We start from the raw sequence: 21906 nt of genomic DNA on the forward strand, positions 1-21906 counted from the left end.
ACTTACCATCAAAGTATTACCATTTCAAAATGCAATTCACACATTACATCTGAGATGACTGTCTATTCATTTCATTACAATGATCTAACTATCAATTGATACAACTGCTCAAAATGATAAGTAACTGTTGCATTACTCTTAATGCATAGTTTTATGGAAACTGACAAACAATATTCCATGTTTAGATCATGAAAGTTTCACGATAACGAGATCCATTGACACCAATTAACGTGGAAAATGAACCAATTGGACTACATTATCTATGGATGTAATATTTCATCATCATTCTTTATCAGACACTGTTTCTATGGTCCCATGTACCACTTTTCCAGACCATGTTTTCAGATTTGACATTACTGTACTCTCATTTGCCACTTTATTAGGTACACCTATCTAGTACTGGGTAGGACCCTCTTTTACCTCCTCAACAGCCTTAATTATTCATGGTGTTGTACGTTAAGAGATGCCATTCTGCACACCACTGTTTTAAACAGCTGTTATTTGAGCATTTGTGGCCTTTCTGTTAGCTTGAATGAGTCTGAATATTCTCCTCCTCCTCTCTCATTAACAAGGTGTTTTTGCCCACAGAACTGCCGCTCACTGAATGTGTTTTGTTTATCGCACCATTCTCTGTAAACTCTGGAGACTGTAGTGCATGAAAAATCCCAGGAGGGCAGCTGTTTCTGAGACTGCTGGAACCACCATGTGTGGCACCAACAATCATACCACGGTCAAAGTTGCTTAGATTACGCATCTTGCCCGTTCTAATGTTTGGTCGAACAACAACTAATGCTCTCTACTCTATATACTCTATATATTGAGTTGCAGGCAGCCACATGATTCGCTGTTCGAAGGAGCAGGCTATTTGCGTTAACACTCAGGTGTACCTAATAAAATGGCCAGTGAGTGTATGCAGGCCCTTGTAATTGCTTGTCCAATACTGCCAACTCGTTACTGATGATTGATTTCACATTGTGGTACGAGTATATAGTGAAATGAGAGGTATCCCCCTACAACAACATGGCGATAACATGGAGCGGGCAGGTGATCCAGGTCACAATAGAGGTCAAGCAGTGGGAGGAGGAAGACATGGTGGTGAAAGGAAAGGCAGGGGACAAGCACCCCTTCTGAGAGGTGGTCGTGGGCCTCGTTTGAGAGGTGTGGGGGAACGTGGTAGAGGACAAGGTCACGGACCAAGACCGCGGCAGCAACAGCAAAGAGTGTCCAATGAAATCTGAGCAATAGTTGTAGACCATGTGGTAAATCATGGCATTACAATGACTGAGGCAGCTACAATGATTCAACCAAACCTCAGAAGATCAACTTTCCTCAGTGAGAACCGGTAAGTCTTCAGAATGCACTAAACATTAGGCTACTCTCAATTGTCAAATGACTGTATACTGCATGCCAATGTGTACCACAGAGTAGGTGATGTGACTAAATGTGTTCTTAAAATCACAACATATCACAACATAAGCCCATCATGGACAATGATAACATGTTCAACAATGTGGAAGCCATACGTTTGCAGACTATTGCACGCATGCTGAAAGGGCACCAGGTGTCTCTAAAACAGCTATACCGTGTGCCTTTTGAAAGAAATGCAGACAGAGTGAAGCAAGATGCCTATTATGAAAAATTCACCCAAAATTCTACATCATTGTAATCAGTAATTCTCTTTCCAAAATGTATTTTTAGAGGGTGATGGAGCTGGATGCTGATAAAAACCATCACAAATTCCTCTTCTTGGATGAGGCAGGCCTCAACTTGGCCAAGACAAGGAGGAGAGGTCGGAATTTCATTGGCCAGCGGATAACCATCCAAGTACCTGGACAACGTGGGGCCTACATTACCATGTGTGTGGCTATATCAGAAGATGGTGTGGTGGGAAGCAGACCTCGTATTGGATCATATAATGCAGCTCTCCTTGTAACCTTCCTTGATGAGCTAAATCAGGTCTGTAGAGCTGATGACGTGACCTATGTCATTGTGTGGGATAATGTCAGGTTCCACCATGCTCAAATGGTGTAAGCATGGTTTCAGGCCCATCCACAATTTACCACCCGGTACTTACCCTCATACTCTCCTTTCCTTAACCTGATTGAGGAATTTTTCTCCACATGGAGGTGGAAGGTATATGATAGGCACACTCACAAACAAGCCACCCTTCTCCAGGCCATGGATGACGCATGCAATGACATCACGGCAGACCAGTGTCAGGCCTGGATTCGCCCGAAGATTCTTCCCAAGATGTTTGGCTAATGAAAACATCCATTGTGATGTGGATGAGAACCTGTGGCCAAATCCACAAGACAGGGTTGATGGAAATATAGAAGTACAGTAATCAATCCTTTGCTTTGCTTTTTACAGTAAGCAAGGTGAGGAACACTGCAGTTGACGGTTTACTGTAATACATTTTTTTATTTCTTTACTTTGATTCAAAGAAACCTATGTTGTGATTTTAATGTATTTCATCAATACATTTCAGATTTTGTCAATGATTCCACTGTGTCTGTAGTACTCTCTACTAGTCCTTTTACAGTGATGTATTTACATGTAGTACCATAATGAAACGTATCACATAATTTGCACTACAATATTTAATGATTGTATAAACAACTACACAGTGAAACTATCGGTATCTTGTGTGTGGGTGATCTAAATTAATTTTCCTATAGTATTTCATGATAAATTTGTTATTTGAACCAACGATTCTGCAAGTACAAGGTTTCTTTTAAAGATATGAATGCACAATGCAATGTTTTGAACATTGGATGGCCTGTGTTAAAAGTGGTGACCGTTTTGAGTTTTGTGTCTAGAGTTTTGAAAAATTACCACAAGGTTCTGAAAGTGATTGTTAAAAAAAAATGTAATACAATCTTAGTCACATGACAGCACGTATTCCTCTTACTATATCTGTGATGTAAGGTGTTGAGACAAAGCAAGGCCAAGGATGTGTGTGTGTGTGTGTCTGTCTGTCTGTCTGTGATGGAGGATAGAGATAAGGAGGAGGCTTGTGTTTTGTCACTTACTTTCTGAGCCTGGTAGAAAGGGTCCAGATCCTCCAGTGGTGTCGCCACCATTCCAGGAGGGATGTCGCCATAGATGAAGGGCAGATTCCGCCCAGCCTCCAGGTCGCCATTGGGCTTGGGTTTGTTGTCATCGTCGTCGTCACGGTGACTGCTGTCCTGTTTGGGCGGCGGTTTGTTCTTCTCCTCATTGATCCGGAGCTCGATGTTAGCCAATGTTTCCACGGTAAAATATTTAAAGCTGTCAGGTCCTGGTGGTGCCATAAGGGGTGCAGCCATGTTGTCATCCTGTAGCTACTTGGTCTTTAAGTATTGTACCATCCACTGAAACCAGCTCTGGGGGAATGAGAGAGAGTAAAGAAGAACAAATGAGCCAACAGAGCAGAGTTAGAAGGGTAATAGAAGGTGCTCAACAAAAGATGAATCAAGGTGAAATCAAAAATCACAAGAACATTTGAATGGAATATGCACAAGAGTGAGTGGTGCCTGTTTTCTTCAAAAGAGCAAGAGAGTTGAGGAAGCAGAGCCCAATAGTCATCAGAGCAGATGAGACTGTGTAGAGGTGGGCTGTCCTATTGTTGAGGCCCTTGTGACTTTCATGGTCTTCTCTTGAAAATACAAGGCATTAAATATTCAATAGTTTGAATTATTTTGAAATGTTTGTAAATATCATACATGAATATCATAACAGCAAGATGTATGTGTAGGAACTGGATTTGGAGAAGTAATATTTAGCCTTGCACTTTATGTGAATCCAAGATGACACCCCCGTTAGTCTTGACCCAAATACTATATAGGGTGCCATTTTGGACGCAAGTACTCTCTCCCTGTTTTTTCTACGGTAAAGAAAAGCTTCAGAGCAAGAGAAGATATTTCAAGTTCTCCCACAGCAGAGCCGTCGCAGAAATGGACCAGTACAGTCCGGACTTGACAGAAGAAGAAAAAACACAGGATATGTCCCAAATAACACTCTATTTCCTATATAGGGCACTACTTCTGTACAGAGCTCTATGGGCCATGGTCAAAGGTAGTGCACTATATAGGGAATATGGTGCCATTTGGGGCGGGACCAGATACACTAACACTGAACAAGTGATAACGGTTAAAAAGGTGAGATCATCAAACTAAAAACACCAACTAAAACATCAAATAATGATGCTGCTATTTTGAGAACACACTACAGATGTAAAATGACAGAACAAATATGAGTCAATGACTTTCATGTATGATAGATATAACAAGTAGGTTTGATCACGAGTCACAATCCAAATGGCAACCTATTCCCTACATACAATAGTTTACACAGTCCCATGGGTCTTGGTCAAAAGAAGTGGACTATAGGAAACAGGGTGCTTTGGGGACAAAGGCTTTAAATGCTGTAGGGGACACCCAGTATTTTATTAAAATATATAAACTTAGCTCCATATTTATTGTATTGGAAGAAAATACTAATTAGTGTATTGCTCACATACAGTTGAAGTCGGAAGTTAACATACACTTAGGTTGGAGTCATTAAAACTCGTTTTTCAACCACTCCACAAATTTCTTGTTAACAAACTATAATTTTGGCAAGTCGGTTAGGACATCTACTTTGTGCATGAAACAAGTCATTTTTCCAACAATTGTTTACAGATAGATTATTTCACTTATAATTAACTGTATCACAATTCCAGTGGGTCAGAAGTTTAAATATACTAAGTTGACTCTGTCTTTAAACAGCTTGGAAAATTCTAGAAAATGATGTCATGGCTTTAGAAGCTTCTAAAAAGCTAATTGACATCATTTGAGTCAATTGGAGGTATGCATGTGGATGTATTTCAAGGCCTACCTTCAAACTCAGTGCCTCTTTGTTTGACATCATGGGAAAATCAAAAGAAATCAGCCAAGACCTCAGAAAAAAATTTAAGAACTTCACAAGTCTGGTTCATCCTTTTGATCAATTTCCAAATTCCTGAAGGTACCACATTCATCTGTACAAACAATAGTACGCAAGTATAAATACCATGGGATACGCAGCCGTCATACCGCTCAGGAAAGAGACGAGTTCTGTCTCCTAGAGATGAACGTACTTTGGTGCGAAAAGTGCAAATCAATCTCAGAACAACACAAGGACCTTGTGAACATGCTGGAGGAAACAGGTACAAAAGTATCTATATCCACAGTAAAACATGGCCTATATCGACATAACCTGAAAGGCCACTCAGCAAGGAAGAAGCCACTTCTCCAAAACCGCCATAAAAAAGCCAGACTACGGTTTGCAACTGCACATGGGGACAAAGCTCGTACTTTTTGGAGAAATGTCTTCTGGTCTGATGAAACAAAAATAGGCCATTAAGACCATCATTATGTTTGTAGGAAAAAGGGGGAGGCTTGCAAGCCGAAGAACACCATCCCAACCATGAAGCACGGGCGTGGCAAGATGTTGTGGGGGTGCTTTGCTGCAGGAGAGACTGGTGCACTTCACAAAATAGATGGCATCACGAGGCAGGAAAATTATGTGGATATATTGAAGCAACATCTCAAGACATCAGTCAGGAAGTTAAAGCTTGGTCGCAAATGGGTCTTCCAAATGGACAAAGACCCCAAGCATACTTCCAAAGTTGTGGCAAAATGGCTTAAGGATAACAATGTCAAGGTATTGGAGTGGCCATCACAAAGCCCTGACCTCAATCCTATAGACAATTTGTGGGCAGAACTGAAAAACCTTGTGCGAGCAAGGAGGCCTACAAACCTGACTCAGTTACACCAGCTCTGTCAGGAGGAATGGACCAAGATTTACCCAACTTATTGTGGGAAGCTTGTGGAAGGCTACCCGAAACGTTTGACCCAAGTTAAACAATTTAAAGGAAATGCTACCAAATACTAATTGAGTGTATGTAAACTTCTGACCCACTGGGAATGTGATGAAAGAAATAAAAGCTGAAATAAATCTCTCTCTACTATTATTCTGACATTTCACATTCTTAAAATAAAGTGGTGATCTTAACTGACCTAAGACAGGGAATTTTTACTTGGATTAAATGTCAGGTATTTTGAAAAACTGAATTTAAATGTATTTGGATAAGGTGTATGTGAACTTCCGACTTCAACTGTAGATTATTTGTGCTCTCTATCAATTGAAGATACTGATGACGTAACTTGTATAAAATGTGTGGTTGATTCAGGCTGGGATGTTTGTTTGTTTAGGTTAGTTTATTAGGATCCTCATTAGCTACTGCACATGCAGCAGCTACTCTTCCTGGGGTCCACATAAAACTTAGTACAGAACAGACGAAGTACAGAACAGTTATAGAAAAGGACATTAAATTAAATATATACACTGAACAAAAAATATAAACGCAACATGTAAAGTGTTGGTCCCATGTTTCATGAGCTGAAATAAAAGATCCCAGAAATGTTCCATAGGCACAAAAAGCTTATTTCTCTTAAATTTGGTGCTCAAATTTTTTTACATCCCTGTTAGTGAGCATGTATCCTTCGCCAAGATAATCCATTCACCTTACAGGTATGACATATCAAGAAGTTCATTAAAGAGTTAGATCTTTGCACAGGTGCACCTTGTGCCGGGGACAATAAAAGGCAGTTTGTCACACAACACAATGCCACAGATGTCTCAAGTTTTGAGACTGTTGAAAGATAATTTAATGTTAATTTCTCTACCATAAGCTGCCTCCAACGTCGTTTTAGTTCCATGTTGCTCAGTTGGTAGAGCATTACGCTTGCAACACCAGGGGGTTCGATTCCCACGGGGGACCAGTACAGAAAAATATGAAAATGTATGCACTCTCTACTGTAAGTCGCTCAGAATAGGAGTATCTGATAAATGAATTAAATTAAAATATTTCAGAAAATTTGTCAGAATGTCCAGCTGGCCTCACAACCGCAGACCACGTGTTACCACACCAGCCCAAGACCTCCACATCCAGCTTCTTCACCTGTGGGATGGTCTGAGACCAGCCACCCGGACAGCTGATGAAACTGTGGGTTTGCACAAAGAAGAATTTCTGCACAAACTGTCAGAAACCGTCTTTGGGAAGCTCATCTGCGTGCTCGTTGTCCTCACCAGGGTCTTGATCTGACTGCAGTTCGGCGTCGTAACCGACTTCAGTGGGCAAATGCTCATCTTCAATGGCCACTGGCATGCTGGAGAAGGGTGCTCTTCATGGATGAATCCTGGTTTCAACTGCACCAGGCAGATGGCAGACAGCGTGTATGGTGTTGTGTGGGTGAGCGGTTTGATGAGGTCAATATTGGGAACAGAGTGCCCCATGGTGGCGATGGGGTTATGGTATGGGCAGGAATAAACTATGGACAATAAACACACCCTATGGACAATATACCTTGTGTTCTGACAAAGTAGGGGTGGTATACAGAAGATAGCCATATTTGGTGAAAGACCAAGTCCATATTATGGCACGACCATCTCATATAAGCAAAGAGAAACAACAGTCCATCACTACTCTTAAGGATCTCTACAGATCGGTGTCCCACCCACAGGACGGTTGAGCTAAGGTAGGCTAATGCGATTAGCATGCGGTTGTAAGTAACAAGAACATTTCCCAGGACATAGACATATCTAATATTGGCAGAAAGCTTAAATTCTTGTTAATCTAACTGCACTGTCCAATTTACAGTAGCTATTACAATGAAAGAATACTATGCTATTGTCTGAGGAGAGTGCACAGTTATTAACTTGAAAAGTTATTAATAAACCAATTAGGCACATTTGGGTAGTCTTGATACAACATTTTGAACAGAAATACAATGGTTCATTGGATCCGTCTAAAAAAATTGCACATACACTGCTGCTATCTAGTGGCTAAAATCTAAATTGCACCTGGGCTGGAATAATGCATTATGGCCTTACTCTCGCATTTCAAAGATGGTACAAAAAAAAAAACAGTTGGTTTATTATTTGTATTATCTTTTACCAGATCAAATGTGATATATTCTCCTACATTAATTTAACATTTCCACAAACTTCAAAGTGTTTCCTTTCAAATGGTATCAAGAAAATGCATATCCTTGCTTCCGGTCCTGAGCTACGGGAAGTTAGATTTTGGTATGTCATTTTAGGCTAAAAAAAATAAAAAAGGGGTGGATCCTTAAGAGGTTTAAGGCATGAAGGTCAGTCAATCCGTAAAATTTCAAGAATTTTGTAAGTTTCTTCAAGTGCAGTCGCAAAAACCGTCAAGCGCTATGATGAAACTGGCTCTCATGAGGACCACCACAGGAAAGGAAGGCCCAGAGTTACCTCTGCTGTAGAGGATACATTCATTGGAGTTACCAGCCTCAGAAATGGCAGCCCAAATAAATGCTGCACAGAATTCAAGTAACAGACACATCTCAACATCAACTGTTCAGAGGAGACTGTGTGAATCAGGCCTTCATGGTGGTATTGCTGCAAAGAAGCCACTACTAAAGAACACCAATAATAAGAAGAGACTTGTTTGGGACAAGAAACACGAGCAATGGACATTAGACCGGTGGCAATCTGGTTCCAACCGCCGTGTCTTTGTGAGACGCAGAGTAGGTGAACGGATGATCTTCGCATGTGTGGTTTCCACCGTGAAGCATGGAGGAGGAGGTGTGATGGTGTGGGGGTGCTTTGCTGTTGACACTGACAGTGATTTATTTAGAATTCAAGGCACACTTAACCAGCATAGCTATCACAGCATTCTGCAGCGATATGCCGTCCCATCTGGTTTGCGCTTAGTGGGACTATAATTTGTTTTTCAACAGGACAATGACCCAACACACCTCCAGGCTGTGTAAGGGCTATTTGACTAAGAAGGAGAGTGATGGAGTGCTGCATCAGATGAGCTGGCTTCCACAACCTCAACCCAATTGAGATGGTTTGGTACGAGTTGGACCGCAGAGTGAAGGAAAAGCGGCCAACAAGTACTTAGCATATGTGGGAACTCCTTCAAGACTGTTGGAAAAGCCCTCCAGTAAAGCTGTTTGAGAGAATGCCAAGAGTGTGCAAAGCTATCATCAAGGCATTGGGTGGCTACTTTGAAGAATCTAAAATATATTTTGATTTGTTAAACACTATTTTGGTTATTACATGATTCCATATGTGTTATTTAATAGTTTTGATGTCTTCACTATTATTCTACAATGTAGAGAATAGAAACAATGAAGAAAAAGCCTTGAATGAGTAGGTGTGTCCAAACTTTTGACTGGTACTGTATATTCAGTTAAGTTAGATCTTTAGAAAGAGGCGAGGCACTGCTCGTACTGTAACAATAATGAATGTTGAAAGGATATTATCATTATCATCACACTCTTAGAAAACCCCTTTTTGGTTCCAGGTAGAACCTTTTTAGTTCCGGGTAGAACCCTATTGGGTTCCATATAGAACCCTCTGTGGAAAGGAGACAACCAAAAACCCTTTTAGGTTCTAGATAGCACCTTTTTTTCTAAGAGTGCAGTATAAAACACTAATATTGTTTAGGTATGGCAAGCATAGAATTAGAATGCTTGCCATCTAATTCTTTTTTTTGTTTTTGTTGTTTTTGCTTGCCATCTTCTTCTATAATGGCAAGTTTTTCACTATCACACTCCATGCTAACCATGCTTGGCAAAATGTATAAAATACAATAGTATTATGGTAATAGTACAGTAGTAAAGTGGTAGTATAGAAACGTGTCGTGTCATGATTCTCTGTGCCAGCAGAGGAAAAAAGAGACCTACCTGGCAACAGACCACAACAGACTATGGGATGTGTAACTAAGGAAACAATATCAATATTACAGCACAAATTCAGTTGCTGGTAGATCCTGTTCCCATATCACCCTGTCACGTCTGTCTGAAGAATGGGACCAAAGCACAGCATGTATATCGTTCCACATTTTATTATAACAGTGAAACTATGCAAGGCATATAAATAAACTAATAAACAAAACAACAAACCGTGACGAAGAGGTGCAACATACACTTACTCAACACTTACTCAAAACACACAATCTCCCACAAACCCAGGTGGGAAAAACAACTACTCTAGTATGATCTCCAATTAGAGACAATGATGACCAGCTGCCTCTAATTGGAGATCATCCCCCCCCAAAAAAACATAGAAATACAGAAACAAGAACATGACAACATAGAAAATCTAAACTAGACACAACCCGTCACGCCCTGACTTACTCTACCATAGAAAATAAAAGCTTCTATGGTCAGGACGTGACACACCCTCACATAATAGGGTTCTGCACATGACACTAGTACATAATCATGTTGGGGCATCTGTCACAAGACCATTTCTAAACACGGCCACAATCACTACTCAACAACATACAATGTTTCTCTATGATATGACTTCAGTCAAAGTGCAATTTCTTTCTCTCTCTCACACGCACGCACGCACACACACACACACACACACACACACACACACACACACACACACACACACACACACACACACACACACACACACACACACACACACACACACACACACACACACACACACAAACTGCCCTCATCAATATTTGAAGTCAATATTCTTAACGTTTTTGTCCCTCTCAAGCTCATGTCATCAAGCTGTCCAGAGTCCAGGTCTGGTATACTCGTATAAGGACAATTCACACAAACTACAAATGATACATTCTACAGCCTACATATTCTGTAGAGGGTTCATCTAACCTCTGAACCAAGGTAAGGGAGGATGAGCCCTACATCCAAAATGGCCTATCATTTATCATGTACAAACCTGCAAATATCGAAACGTCCTGCTAACATATTGCAATGAATAACGTTGTATAAATCTCACGATTTCAAATTAAATATTAAATTCAACCAACGATAAAAACGTAAATGTCCGTGTTTGTCCTCACACACTGAATGCTCGTTCACTGTAGAGCTTGTTGTATAACTGTGTTGTTTGCATTGACACAATATAACTAAATACAGGGATTGACAACGTAACCAACCTTACAGGCAGCCCGAAACACTTTTATTAACAGGTTAGAATAGCAACAATATTGCAGCCTAAAATCAGAGATAAGAGAAAGAAGGGAAAAGGGATTGGAATGCAGTTATCTGTCCCTCGTCCCGCGCCTGTCACGGGCGCTGTCCATTTCAGCACCACAAGATCGAGAGAGGCAAGCGAGAGAGTTGTGGCTCAAATATCTTGTAACAAAAATCATTTTCAATGCAATATCAACATGCACACTCTTTTTCTTTGATTGATTTACTCCGAAAAAGTATTGCATTGGGGCGTTAATGATAACAGGACAAGATATTTGGGCAGAAATGGATCTTAGGATGCAGGCCATGAGTCTAAAGTCATAGGCTACATTAATACTAACAAGGATATGGTGCTGCAGGTGTCGTATAATCCGATAATGGAATATGTTCCGTTGATTAAACAAACACAAGCAATATCAAATGTTTTTTCAGGCTACAGCGTTTACTTACCTACGTAAATGTTATCACACTGGCTAATGTAAGATTAGGCTAGCCTATGCATCACCATAACTTCGATAGCAACCATCCCTCATATTCTATTCTTGCTTGGACCCAGTGGGACATAATACGAAATGAACCATTTTCTGTCATTTTCTTTCATCCGGTGCCGGTTCACCGGGCTAGTTTTATGTAACCATCGTAGACAGAGTATACAGAAAGCGCCATGCAGCTCTTACTGTTAACGACGGTGTCTCACAGGGAAACCCGTGGCTACTTCAAATGTCCTTACTTCACTTAATGACAAACATTTTCCAAACATAGCCTAGGATACACATTCAGCGACATGGTATGATGTCAAATGGCAATGTATATTATGTAACGAAGGAGGCAGATCTCAGTGTGTTGCACCAGAACCTGCCATGTTCCTGGCAGTCGATGGCCCTATCCATTTCAGACTACTATTGTTTACTACAAACTCAATGACAGCAATCTCCCTGCCAAAGACATGCACACTAGTTTAGTGTGTCGTTGTTATCTAATCTGAGGAGTAATAGGCTAAACACCGTCAATCGAGTAGCACTGAATGTTTTGATGTATAACAAAACGTGTGTTTTAATATCGATCATTCTACCGTTGCCAATCTTATCACAAAGTCAGTTTGTAGACTTACTGTACATAATACGACAAATTAACCATCGTGCACAGATATTGCAATGTACGCGTTCAGCACCAGCCTACCCAAAAGTGCGGCACATCACAGCCTAGGAAACACAACGAAATGCTGCAGTGGGTGGTTTCTATGTTAGGTTTTTAAGCGGTTATATTTTCCCACCGTGCAAAATGTCCCATGTTGAACACATAGTCCTACCTTATCGCAATCAACATAGTAGACTCAGGAAAAATCATTTTCTCCGATAATTCAATGTTTCTAGGATATTCTGAGCGTTTTACGCGCTGCCTAGTCCTAAAGTCGGCTCCAACTGAAGGAAGACGAGATGTAGGCTACCACACCCGTAAAGCCATGTCGACCACCTGATCGATACCAGGGTATATGTATGCAACGAAATTACACTGGTTGTAAGGTTCTTGCTTTGATTATCAATTTTGAGATGAAAGGTTGATGAAAAAGAGTGGTGGAGGATAGCAGCATAGTTTCAAAGGCTCTGGCACCACAGAAAACACCCCTACATGTTAGAATAGGCTCGATTAGATGGATGAGCATTTTGGAGGAAGATGGGGAGAGAATGATCTCGTCAGGCTACTGACGCCAATATTGGCAGCGTTTCATAACTACCACGAAATGAAATACAATTTAAGCACAAAATCATAACTAGTTGTTTGATAATCATAATTTTTTAAAAATATTTAAATCGTTGAGTTTTTGAAGCTGTCAGAATTGTGGCCATCGTCGCCTTATAGTTTTTCCTATTTGTCTGAACAATATTATGGCTAGCTCAGTGAAGGATATTAGCAATATATCGATTAAGCTTAAATATAACGGGAATCAGTTTGAGGCTAAGGCAGGCAGCCAATTCAAGCAAAAAATAAGAAGATGCTGGTCAGAGAGCGGCTCTGCGACATTTTTATCAGGTTATTGAGACTATAGAACCAACCAATTCATCAAAACATGCAACCATTTTAGAAAAAGCTAAGAATTGACCTACTTTATAAGCATTACAAGGAACCCAGAAAGGCGTTGCTCGACTGCAGATGTCGAAACGATTCAGGAGAAACGGGGGTTGCCGCCATATTGTAGCTGCTACCTCTCAGTGCTTGCAGCTACCCTGGCTGCATAATTGATGACTCTCAGCAGAAATGTAAGGGAGTGTCGGCAATTGCATTTTACTGAAGAAATCAGTGACCACCACCACCATTCATTTGTGCGTCAAAAACAGACATACTGTACATATGAACAAACTAAAGAGGTGAATTGTTATCTAACTTTTGTTCAAATACCTCGACAAGAGGTGAAATAGTTAAAAATACTAGCCTGTAGGGCGTTCAGCACAGGCACAGCAACTGAATGGGCCATATCAGCTGACAATTGTGGACCACTTTTTTCAGTCTTGTAAGATTTATGATGGATGATATGCCGTTTAGGCTACTGCAGACCTACATCGTGGCCAATGTAGCCTAATGAGTTGTTGGCATACAATAATGTTTTACTGTCTGTAAGTGATCATTAGGCTATTGATGTGGGCTACAGTGATGACACGAGACACTGCGTAAATTGGGCCTAATATTCGTTGCAAATAATTATATGGAAAATATGAAATGATATTGTAGCCTATGATAGCCGGTATCGACATTATCCCAGTCCCTAGTTATTGATAAGTGACCTCACACATAGCCTACAGTAAAACAATTGTGACCAAACTTTTACGTCACAAAGCCGACACCTCTTTGCTTTGGAACAATACATGAATGAATCAAGCAATGATTGGAGATCCACCAATCCACCTGCCAGTTTAGTCCACCTACATTTTCCTCACATAAAGATGGACTTTAGGACATTTGGAATCTTTTTACAATGTGCCCTGTCCATAAGTGTATTGCTATCTGAAGTTTCAGCACAAGAAAGTAAGTCATAGATCAATACCAGATGTATCATGAAAAGACTTGTGCGCAACGAGCGCGCAAAATGTTGCCAATAAGCGATGACGCGAAAGCTGATTCCAGCCTACTGAGGGAGGCTTGTGCTACCGGTGCTGGCACATGCGCAGATTAAATATACCGCTGGAACGCCGATTAAATCGTTCACTTGTCCTAATAATTCGAAACCAGGTGTTTTAATCAGAAAACCAGGTGTTTTAATCAGTGTATGTTTACTTTGATTAAGACCTTACACCGATTATGATAAGCAGAGTAAAGGGTGTTTACTTTTGCCATACTCGGCCTACTGTGATAATCAGTTTCATATGTAATCATTAGTGCGCATGCTTGACCTGCATAACTTTCAACAGAAACTTACATTTACATTCTACATTTACATTATTCTGCGTTGGTGATGACAGCATGCGGACAGCGGCCGTTGGTGGACGATCCAGGAGGGTCACGTGTTGTTGGAGGGCGCAATGCACCTTTGGGTGCATGGCCTTGGCAGGTCAGCGTGCAGGTGAGGTCCTGGCACCTCTGTGGCGGGACCGTCCTCAACAGCCTCTGGGTGCTCACCGCTGCACACTGCTTCACTATCGTTCCGTGAGTCATCTATATAACCAACATGAAATACATTACATGGATAGCTTATATTAAATCTACATAGGCTACCCAGCCATCACCATGCCTAATCATACATGCAAAAAGATAAAGCCAAACAGATGAACAGGTAGGCTACAATCACTTGAGATACATCATTGAAAGTGTCACTGATAAAAAATATTTTCAATTGCTTATAGGCTTAATAAGACAAAAGGATTTAACTTAGAAATTACATTGCATTGACAGATACATACTCTCTCATCCTTCAATATTGCCTTTTTCCTTCTAGTCAGTAAACGATGGAAAAAGCTGCTGATACTCTAATGCTCAAAATAATAATTTCTGTTTAACCCCCCCCAACTGCTTTTGCTGCACCCAGACCCCATAGGATGTCCAGTCTGCGCGTGGTGGCAGGACTCAACGTACTAACAGAACCAGGGCGGTACTCCCAGCGCCGCTATGTTGTGGAGGTCAGAGCTCATGAGAAGTTCCACCACCCCAGCTACTCCAACGACATAGCTCTTCTGCATCTCAGCTCTCCCCTGGAGTACACAGACTTTGTCCAGCCTGTCTGTACAGTGGAAGACGAGATGGAGGAGTTCAACTTAAACCTCAACCAGTGTTTCGTCAGTGGTTGGGGCAGCACTTCTTTCAAAGGTTTGTGTGGGATCTATTAGGAAATTACAATACAATATGATACAATACAACCGTTATCAATCAAACTGTAACATCGGAAAATGGCCTCCTGCTCTGCTCTCAACCCCCTCGTATAACACAAACACATTGATTTGAGAGGACCACAGGGTCAGCCACAGTGCAGCACCCCTGGATGAAGAGAAGTTTAGGCGTTAAGAGCCTTAGCCTGGGTACCAGTTTGTTTGTGCCATCATGCCACTCCTTGTCATGCATGACAAGGAGTTGACATGATTGCACAAACATTTCTGGGACCAGGCTATGAGGGTATAACAGTGCTGAATGTTGAATTTAGCAGTAGATGAACACAGCATGTTTTTTATTTATTTTTATTTCACCTTTATTTAAACATTTAGGCCAGTTGAGAACAAGTTCTCAATTACATTACAACTGCGACCTGGCCAAGATAAAGCAAAGCAGTGCGACACAAACAACACAGAGTTACACATGGGATAAACAAACGTACAGTCAATAACACAATAGAAAAATCTATATACAGTGTGTGCAAATGTAGTAAGATTAGGGAGGTAATGCAATAAATTGGCCATAGTGGCAAAATAATTACAATTTAGCAATTAAACACTGGAGTGATAGATGTGCAGAAGATGACCCTGTACTGTGGCTGACCCTGTGGTCTTCTCAAATGGATGTGTTTGTGTTATATGGGGGGGTTGAGAGCAGAGTAGAGATACTGGGGTGCAAAGGAGCAAAAAAATAAGTAACAATATGGGGATGAGGTAGTTGGGTGGACTATTTACCGATGGGCTGTGTACAGGTGCAGTGATCATTAAGCTGCTCTGACAGCTGATGCTTAAAGTTAGTGAGGGAGATATAAGACTCCAGCTTCAGTAATTTTTGCAATTTGTTCCAGTCATTGGCAGCAGAGAACTGGAAGGAAAGGCAGCTAAATGAGGAGTTGGCTTTGGGGATGACCAGTGAAATATACCTGCTGGAGCGCGTGCTACGGGTGGGTGCTGCTATGATGACCAGTGATCTGAGATAAGGCAGGGCTTTACCTAGCAAAAACGTATAGATGACCTGGAGCCAGTGGGATTGGCGACGAATATGAAGAGAGGGCAGCCAACGAGAGCATACAGGTCGCAGTGATTGGTAGTGTATGGGGCTTTGATGACAAAACGGATGGCACTGTGATAGACTACATCCAATTTGCTGAGTAGAGTGTTGGAAGCTATTTTGTAAATGACATCGCTGAAGTCGAGGATCGGTAGGATAGTCAGTTTTACGAGGGAATGTTTGGCAGCATGAGTGAAGAATGCTTTGTTGCGAAATAGGAAACCAATTCTAGATTTAATTTCGGATTGGAGATGCTTAATGTGAGTCTGGAAGGAGAGTTTACAGTCTAACCAGACACCTAGGTATTTGTAGTTGTCCACATATTCTAAGTCAGAACTGTCCAGAGTAGTGATGCTCGACGGGCGAGCGGGTGCGGGCAGCGAGCGGTTGAAGAGCATGCATTTAATTTTACTTGCATTTAAGAGCAGTTGGAGGCCACGGAAGGAGTGTTGTATGGCATTGAAGCTGGTCTGGAGGTTTGTTAGCACAGTGTCCAAAGAAGGGCCAGAAGTATACAGAATGGTGTCGTCTGCGTAGAGGTGGATCCGAGAATCTCCAGCAGCAAGAGCGACATCATTGATGTATACAGAACAAAAGAGTCGGCCCAAGAAATTGAACCCTGTGGCACCCCCATAGAGACTGCCAGAGGTCCGGACAACAGGCTCTCCGATTTGACTCTGAACTCTATCTGAGAAGTAGTTGGTGAACCAGGCGAGGCAGTCATTTGAGAAACCAAGGCTGTTGAGTCTGCTGATAAGAATGTGGTGATGGCCAGGTCGATGAAGACGGCTGCACAGTATTGTCTTTTATCGATGGCGGTTATGATATCTTTTAGGACCTTGAGTGTGGCTGAGGTGCACCCATGACCCGCTCGGAAACCAGATTGCATAGCGGAGAAGGTACGGTGGGATTCGAAATGGTTGGTGATCTGTTTGTTAACTTGGCTTTCGAAGACTTTAGAAAGGCAGGGTAGGATAGATTTAGGTCTGTAACAGTTTGGGTCTAAAGTGTCTCCTCCTTTGAAGAGGGGGATGACCGCGGCAGCTTTCCAATCTTTAGAGATCTCAGACAATACGAAAGAGAGGTTGAACAGGCTAGTAATAGGGGTTGCAACAATTGTGGCAGATAATTTTAGAAAGAAAGGGTCCAGATTGTCTAGCCCAGCTGATTTGTAGGGGTCCAGGTTTTGCAGCTCTTTCAGAACATCAGCTATCTGGATTTGGGTGAAGGAGAAATGGGGGAGGCTTGGGCAAGTTGCTGTGGGGGATGCAGAGCTGTTGACCAGGGTAGGGATAGCCAGGTGGAAAGCATGGCCAGCCGTAGAAGAATGCTTATTGAAATGATCGATTATCGTAGATTTATTGGTGGTGACAGTGTTTCCAAGCCTCAGTGCAGTGGGCAGCTGGGAGGTGGTATTATTCTTGATGAACTTTAGTGTCCCAGAATTTTTTGGAGTTAGAGCTACAGGATTCAAATTTCTGTTTGAAAAAGCTAGTCTTTGCTTTGCTAACTGCCTGTGTCTATTTGTTCCAAACTTCCCTGAAAAGTTGCATATCGCGGGGGCTATTCGATGCTAATGCAGAACGCCACAGGATGTTTTTGTGCTGGTCAAGGACAGTCAAGTCTGGAGTGAACTAAGGGCTATATCTGTTCTTAGTTCTACATTTTTTGAATGGGGCATGCTTATTTAAGATGGTGAGGAAAGCACTTTTTAAGAATAACCAGGCATCCTCTACTGTTGGAATGAGGTCAATATCTTTCCAGGATACCAGGGCCAGGTCGACTAGAAAGGCCTGGCCTGAAGTGTTTTATGGAGCTTTTGACAGTGATGAGGGGTGGTCGTTTGACCGCGGACCCATTACGGACGCAGGCAATGAGGCAGTGATCACTGAGATCCTGGTTGAAGACAGCAGAGGTGTATTTAGAGGGCAGGTTGGTCAGGATGATATCTATGAGGGTGCCCGTGTTTACGGATTTAGGGTTGTACCTGGTAGGTTCCTTGATAATTTCTGTAAGATTGAGGGCATCTAGCTTAGATTGTAGGACGGCCGGGGTGTTAAGCATATCCCAGTTTAGGTAACCTAACAGTAAAAACTCTGAAGCTAAATGGGGGGCAGTTAATTCACATGTGGTGTTCAGGGCACAGCTGGGGGCTGAGGGGAGTCTATAACAAGCGGCAACAGTGAGAGACTTATTTCTGGAAAGGTGGATTTTTAAAAGTAGAAGCTCGAACTGTTTGGGCAGAGACCTGGATAGCATGACAGAACTCTGCAGGCTATCGCTGAGGTAGATTGCAACTCCACCCCCTTTGGCAGTTCTATCTTGGCAGAAAATGTTGTAGTTGGGGATTGAATCTTTGGTGGCCTTCCTAAGCCAGGATTCAGACACGGCTAGGACATCAGGGTAAGTGGAGTGTGCTAAAGCAGTGAATAAAACAAACTTAGGGATGAGGCTTCTGATGTTAACATGCATGAAACCAACACTTTTACGGTTACAGAAGTCAACAAATGATAGTGCCTGGGGAATAGGAGCGGAACTGGTGGCTACAGGGCCTGGGTTAACCTCTACTTCACCAGAGGAACAGCGAAGGAGTACGATAAGGGTACGGCTAAAGGCTAGAAGAACTGGTCGTCTAGTGCGTTGGGGACAGAGAATAAAAGGAGCAGATTTATGGGCGTGGTAGAGTAGATTCAGGGCAAAATGTACAGACAATGGTATGGTAGGATGCGAGTACAGTGGAGGTAAACCTAGGCGTTGAGTGACGATGAGAGAGGTCTCGTCTCTGGGACAAAAGAGCTATCTAAGGCATTTTGAGTGGGGCTGAGGGCTCTACAGTGAAATAAAACAGTAAGAACTAGCCAGGACAGTAGTAGGCAAGACATATTGACATTAGAGAGTCATAAAGCAAACAAAGGTGTTGATCAGGAGAGCTAAGACAACGGGTAAATGGCGATGAAAGGTCAGTTAGGTACATACAGGACCTGAGTTCGAGGCTGGGGCCGACAGGTAAAAAAAATGAGGTACCGTGTTATTGAAACAGTCCAGGGGGCATCAGCTGTGTAGCCGAGTGATCATAGGGTCAAAAGAGCAACAATAGGTGAGTCAGGGTGCCGTTCGGTAGTCACTACTATGCTTGGTGAGCAGGGGACACAGCGTTCAGAAAAGCTAGCGGGCCGGGGCTAGTAGATGGTTCTTCGGTGACATCGTAACATAATAGCCTGTTGACCACATCGGGCGATCACGTCGGCAGTCCAGTTGTGATGGATCGGCGGGGCTCCGTGTCGACAATAAAGAGTCCAGGCCAATTGGCAAAGGAGGTATTGTAGCCCTAGAATTAGCTGGTATATGGGCCTAGCTCGAGGCTAGCTGGTGCTTGCTTCGGGACAGAGGCGTTAGCTAACAGTAGCCACTTGTTTGCAGATAGCTAGCTGCGATGATCCGGTGTAATGATCCAGAGTGGCAGGAATCCGGTGATGTGGTAGAGAGAAGCAGTCCGATATGCTCTGGGTTGATATCGCGCTGTGCAGACAGGCAAGTGTTGTCTGAGCTAAGGCTGGCTGGCTGGCTGGCTGGCTGGCTGGCTGATGACCGAGAAAAAAGTGAAAACCGCTAGCCGTGGCTAACAAAGACTAGTAGCTAATTAGCTGGCTAGCTCCTGATGGAAGTTCCAGTTATAAGGAATAAAAATTGCAGATCCGTACCACATTGGGTGAGGCGGGTTGCAGGAAAGTATATTTAGTTCGTAGATAGAAAGTGAGATTAAGATATATACGAAAAAGACTGGCTATTTACATGGGATAAGCCACGGGATAAGACAAAGACAAACACACACGTCTTACACCATCTTGGAACAATGTGTGTCTGGTATCTCTTTAGGAAAGCCAATGGACACGCTGCAAGAAGCTGAGGTGGAGTTGTTTGAGCAAAATACTTGTAACCAGATCGACTGGTACAACGGTTACATCAAGAATGGAATGATCTGTGCTGGCTCTGAGACCGGGGTGGTCGACACATGTCAGGTGAGGTGGCCATTATGTCTGTGTCCAAAATGGCACCCAATTCCCTTTATACTGCACTACTTTTGACCAGAGCTCATGGAAAATAGGGTTCCATTTGGGACATAGTCCATTAGAATAAAGTTGTGTTCGCCATGATAATACCATAAACACACTCTGTTTTCACTGCATTATGAAGGGAGACAGTGGAGGTCCACTCCAGTGCTTCAGTGAGGATCAGGAAAAATTCTACATTGTTGGCGTGACAAGTTTTGGGGATGCCTGCGGATTGCCTAAAAGACCCGGAGTGTATACTAGGGCCAGCAAGTACTCAGCCTGGCTGAAGACAACTCAGTCAAAATCCCTGTCAGCCGTCTGTCAGCTAGATAACAGTTTCATCTTAGTCCTGTCCAGTGTAGTTTCTAGACTTATCTGAATGAGGTGAACTGCTGAATCTAGTCCAGTGTTTGACATAAACTACTCTCTCATGGATGGTCATTACATTTTGGTTTTGATGACTTTACGTGGTCAATAGTTCTGTCACTTCTCAGGAGTAGCCTAAATAAACCATATTATTCAAAGGCTCTGTAGGCTATATTTGATGGGTCATTTCAACAATTTTATGACTTTTGACGGATAAACCTGTGAAATGCCATAAGGCCATTGTTTCCACTGTCTTACTTTATCATAGTAGCTCATAAAAACATTAGCTAGGCCTTAAGGAACATGAAATTAAATGTTGTAGCATACTACTAATTTCTTGAGAGAATTCTATACTATTATATTCCTTATGCCTACTAGCCTACTTATATTGCAGCCTTTTGATCTCACAGGTTGCCAAAAATGTCAAGTTCAACCACTGAGCAGTGGCAGCTCGCCAATTAGTGTTAGGGGCGGCACCCTGCTTGTGATTGGTTATATAATTCATGGATTATGTTTTAAATGCGATGTAAATGTTTAAATTTTCCTGTTTCAAAACAATTTCAGTAATGTTCTTTTTCAACAGGGTTTGCATGATTCAGCTTAGCACATTTGGTAAACAACAGCTGGCAGAGCGCACCAAACCGGGTCAGGGTGTCATGGCATACTGTACCCAGTCAACACGCTGGGCTCTGGCGTATTCCGTTTGAGATACAGGGGAGTCGGAATGGACTCGGACTTGGGTGGTTTCATGCGGGCTGAGAATTTACAGAGTCCGGCAGAATCATATTACTCTGGGTTAATGGTAATCGGGCCGAATCCACTTCAGCTTATACAGCTCAATACATTTTTTCAGGAGTAAGGCCATTTAGGTTTTTATTACACTCTAAAAATTATGGGTTCTTCTAAGATCCTCAAAGTTCATTGAAGAACCTTAGGGTTCTTGGCACTGAAAATGGCTCCCAAAAGGTTCTTCCAAGAACCCCATAGGAGGTGGGGTTCATCAAGGAACCTTCTTAGTTGGTGGGGGTTCTTGCAGGAACCTAACTGCCCAACTGAAACATTTCGATTTGAAAGGACAA

General features: G+C 42.2%; 2 protein-coding genes across 2 annotated transcripts in view; one reads left to right on the forward strand and one right to left on the reverse strand.

Annotated features, from left to right (window-relative positions):
- The window catches only part of LOC106572732 (sodium channel protein type 8 subunit alpha), a 128429-nt gene extending 115174 nt beyond the window's left edge, over nucleotides 1-13255 (reverse strand). Inside the window, exons 1-2 of the mRNA XM_045696375.2 lie at nucleotides 13109-13255; nucleotides 3033-3365 (exon numbers count right to left, since the gene is read on the reverse strand). Coding sequence (XP_045552331.2) covers nucleotides 3033-3308 — 276 coding nt within the window. The 5' untranslated portion in view covers nucleotides 3309-3365; nucleotides 13109-13255. The remainder of the gene's footprint in view (nucleotides 1-3032; nucleotides 3366-13108) is intronic.
- A 1136-nt stretch (nucleotides 13256-14391) lies between these two features.
- Nucleotides 14392-20966, forward strand: LOC106572794 (transmembrane protease serine 12). The gene is made up of 3 exons (XM_082962230.1): nucleotides 14392-14642; nucleotides 15022-15299; nucleotides 20286-20966. The coding sequence occupies exons 1-3, from the start codon at nucleotides 14452-14454 to the stop codon at nucleotides 20492-20494; spliced, it is 678 nt and encodes a 225-aa protein (XP_082818356.1). The 5' UTR covers nucleotides 14392-14451; the 3' UTR covers nucleotides 20495-20966.
- The last annotated feature ends 940 nt before the right edge of the window (nucleotides 20967-21906 follow it).

Source organism: Salmo salar, chromosome 15 (assembly GCF_965601325.2).
Source record: "Salmo salar chromosome 15, fSalSal1, whole genome shotgun sequence".
Lineage (NCBI taxonomy): Eukaryota > Metazoa > Chordata > Actinopteri > Salmoniformes > Salmonidae > Salmo > Salmo salar.

Excerpts from the sequence above, each read along its gene's own strand:
- LOC106572794 (XM_082962230.1), top strand. The coding sequence starts at position 14,452 with ATGACAGCATGCGGACAGCGGCCGTTGGTGGACGATCCAGGAGGGTCA. Across the intron at positions 14,643-15,021 it reads CACTGCTTCACTATCGTTCC|ACCCCATAGGATGTCCAGTC; the intron begins GTGAGTCATCTA and ends TGCTGCACCCAG. Across the intron at positions 15,300-20,285 it reads GGGCAGCACTTCTTTCAAAG|GAAAGCCAATGGACACGCTG; the intron begins GTTTGTGTGGGA and ends GTATCTCTTTAG.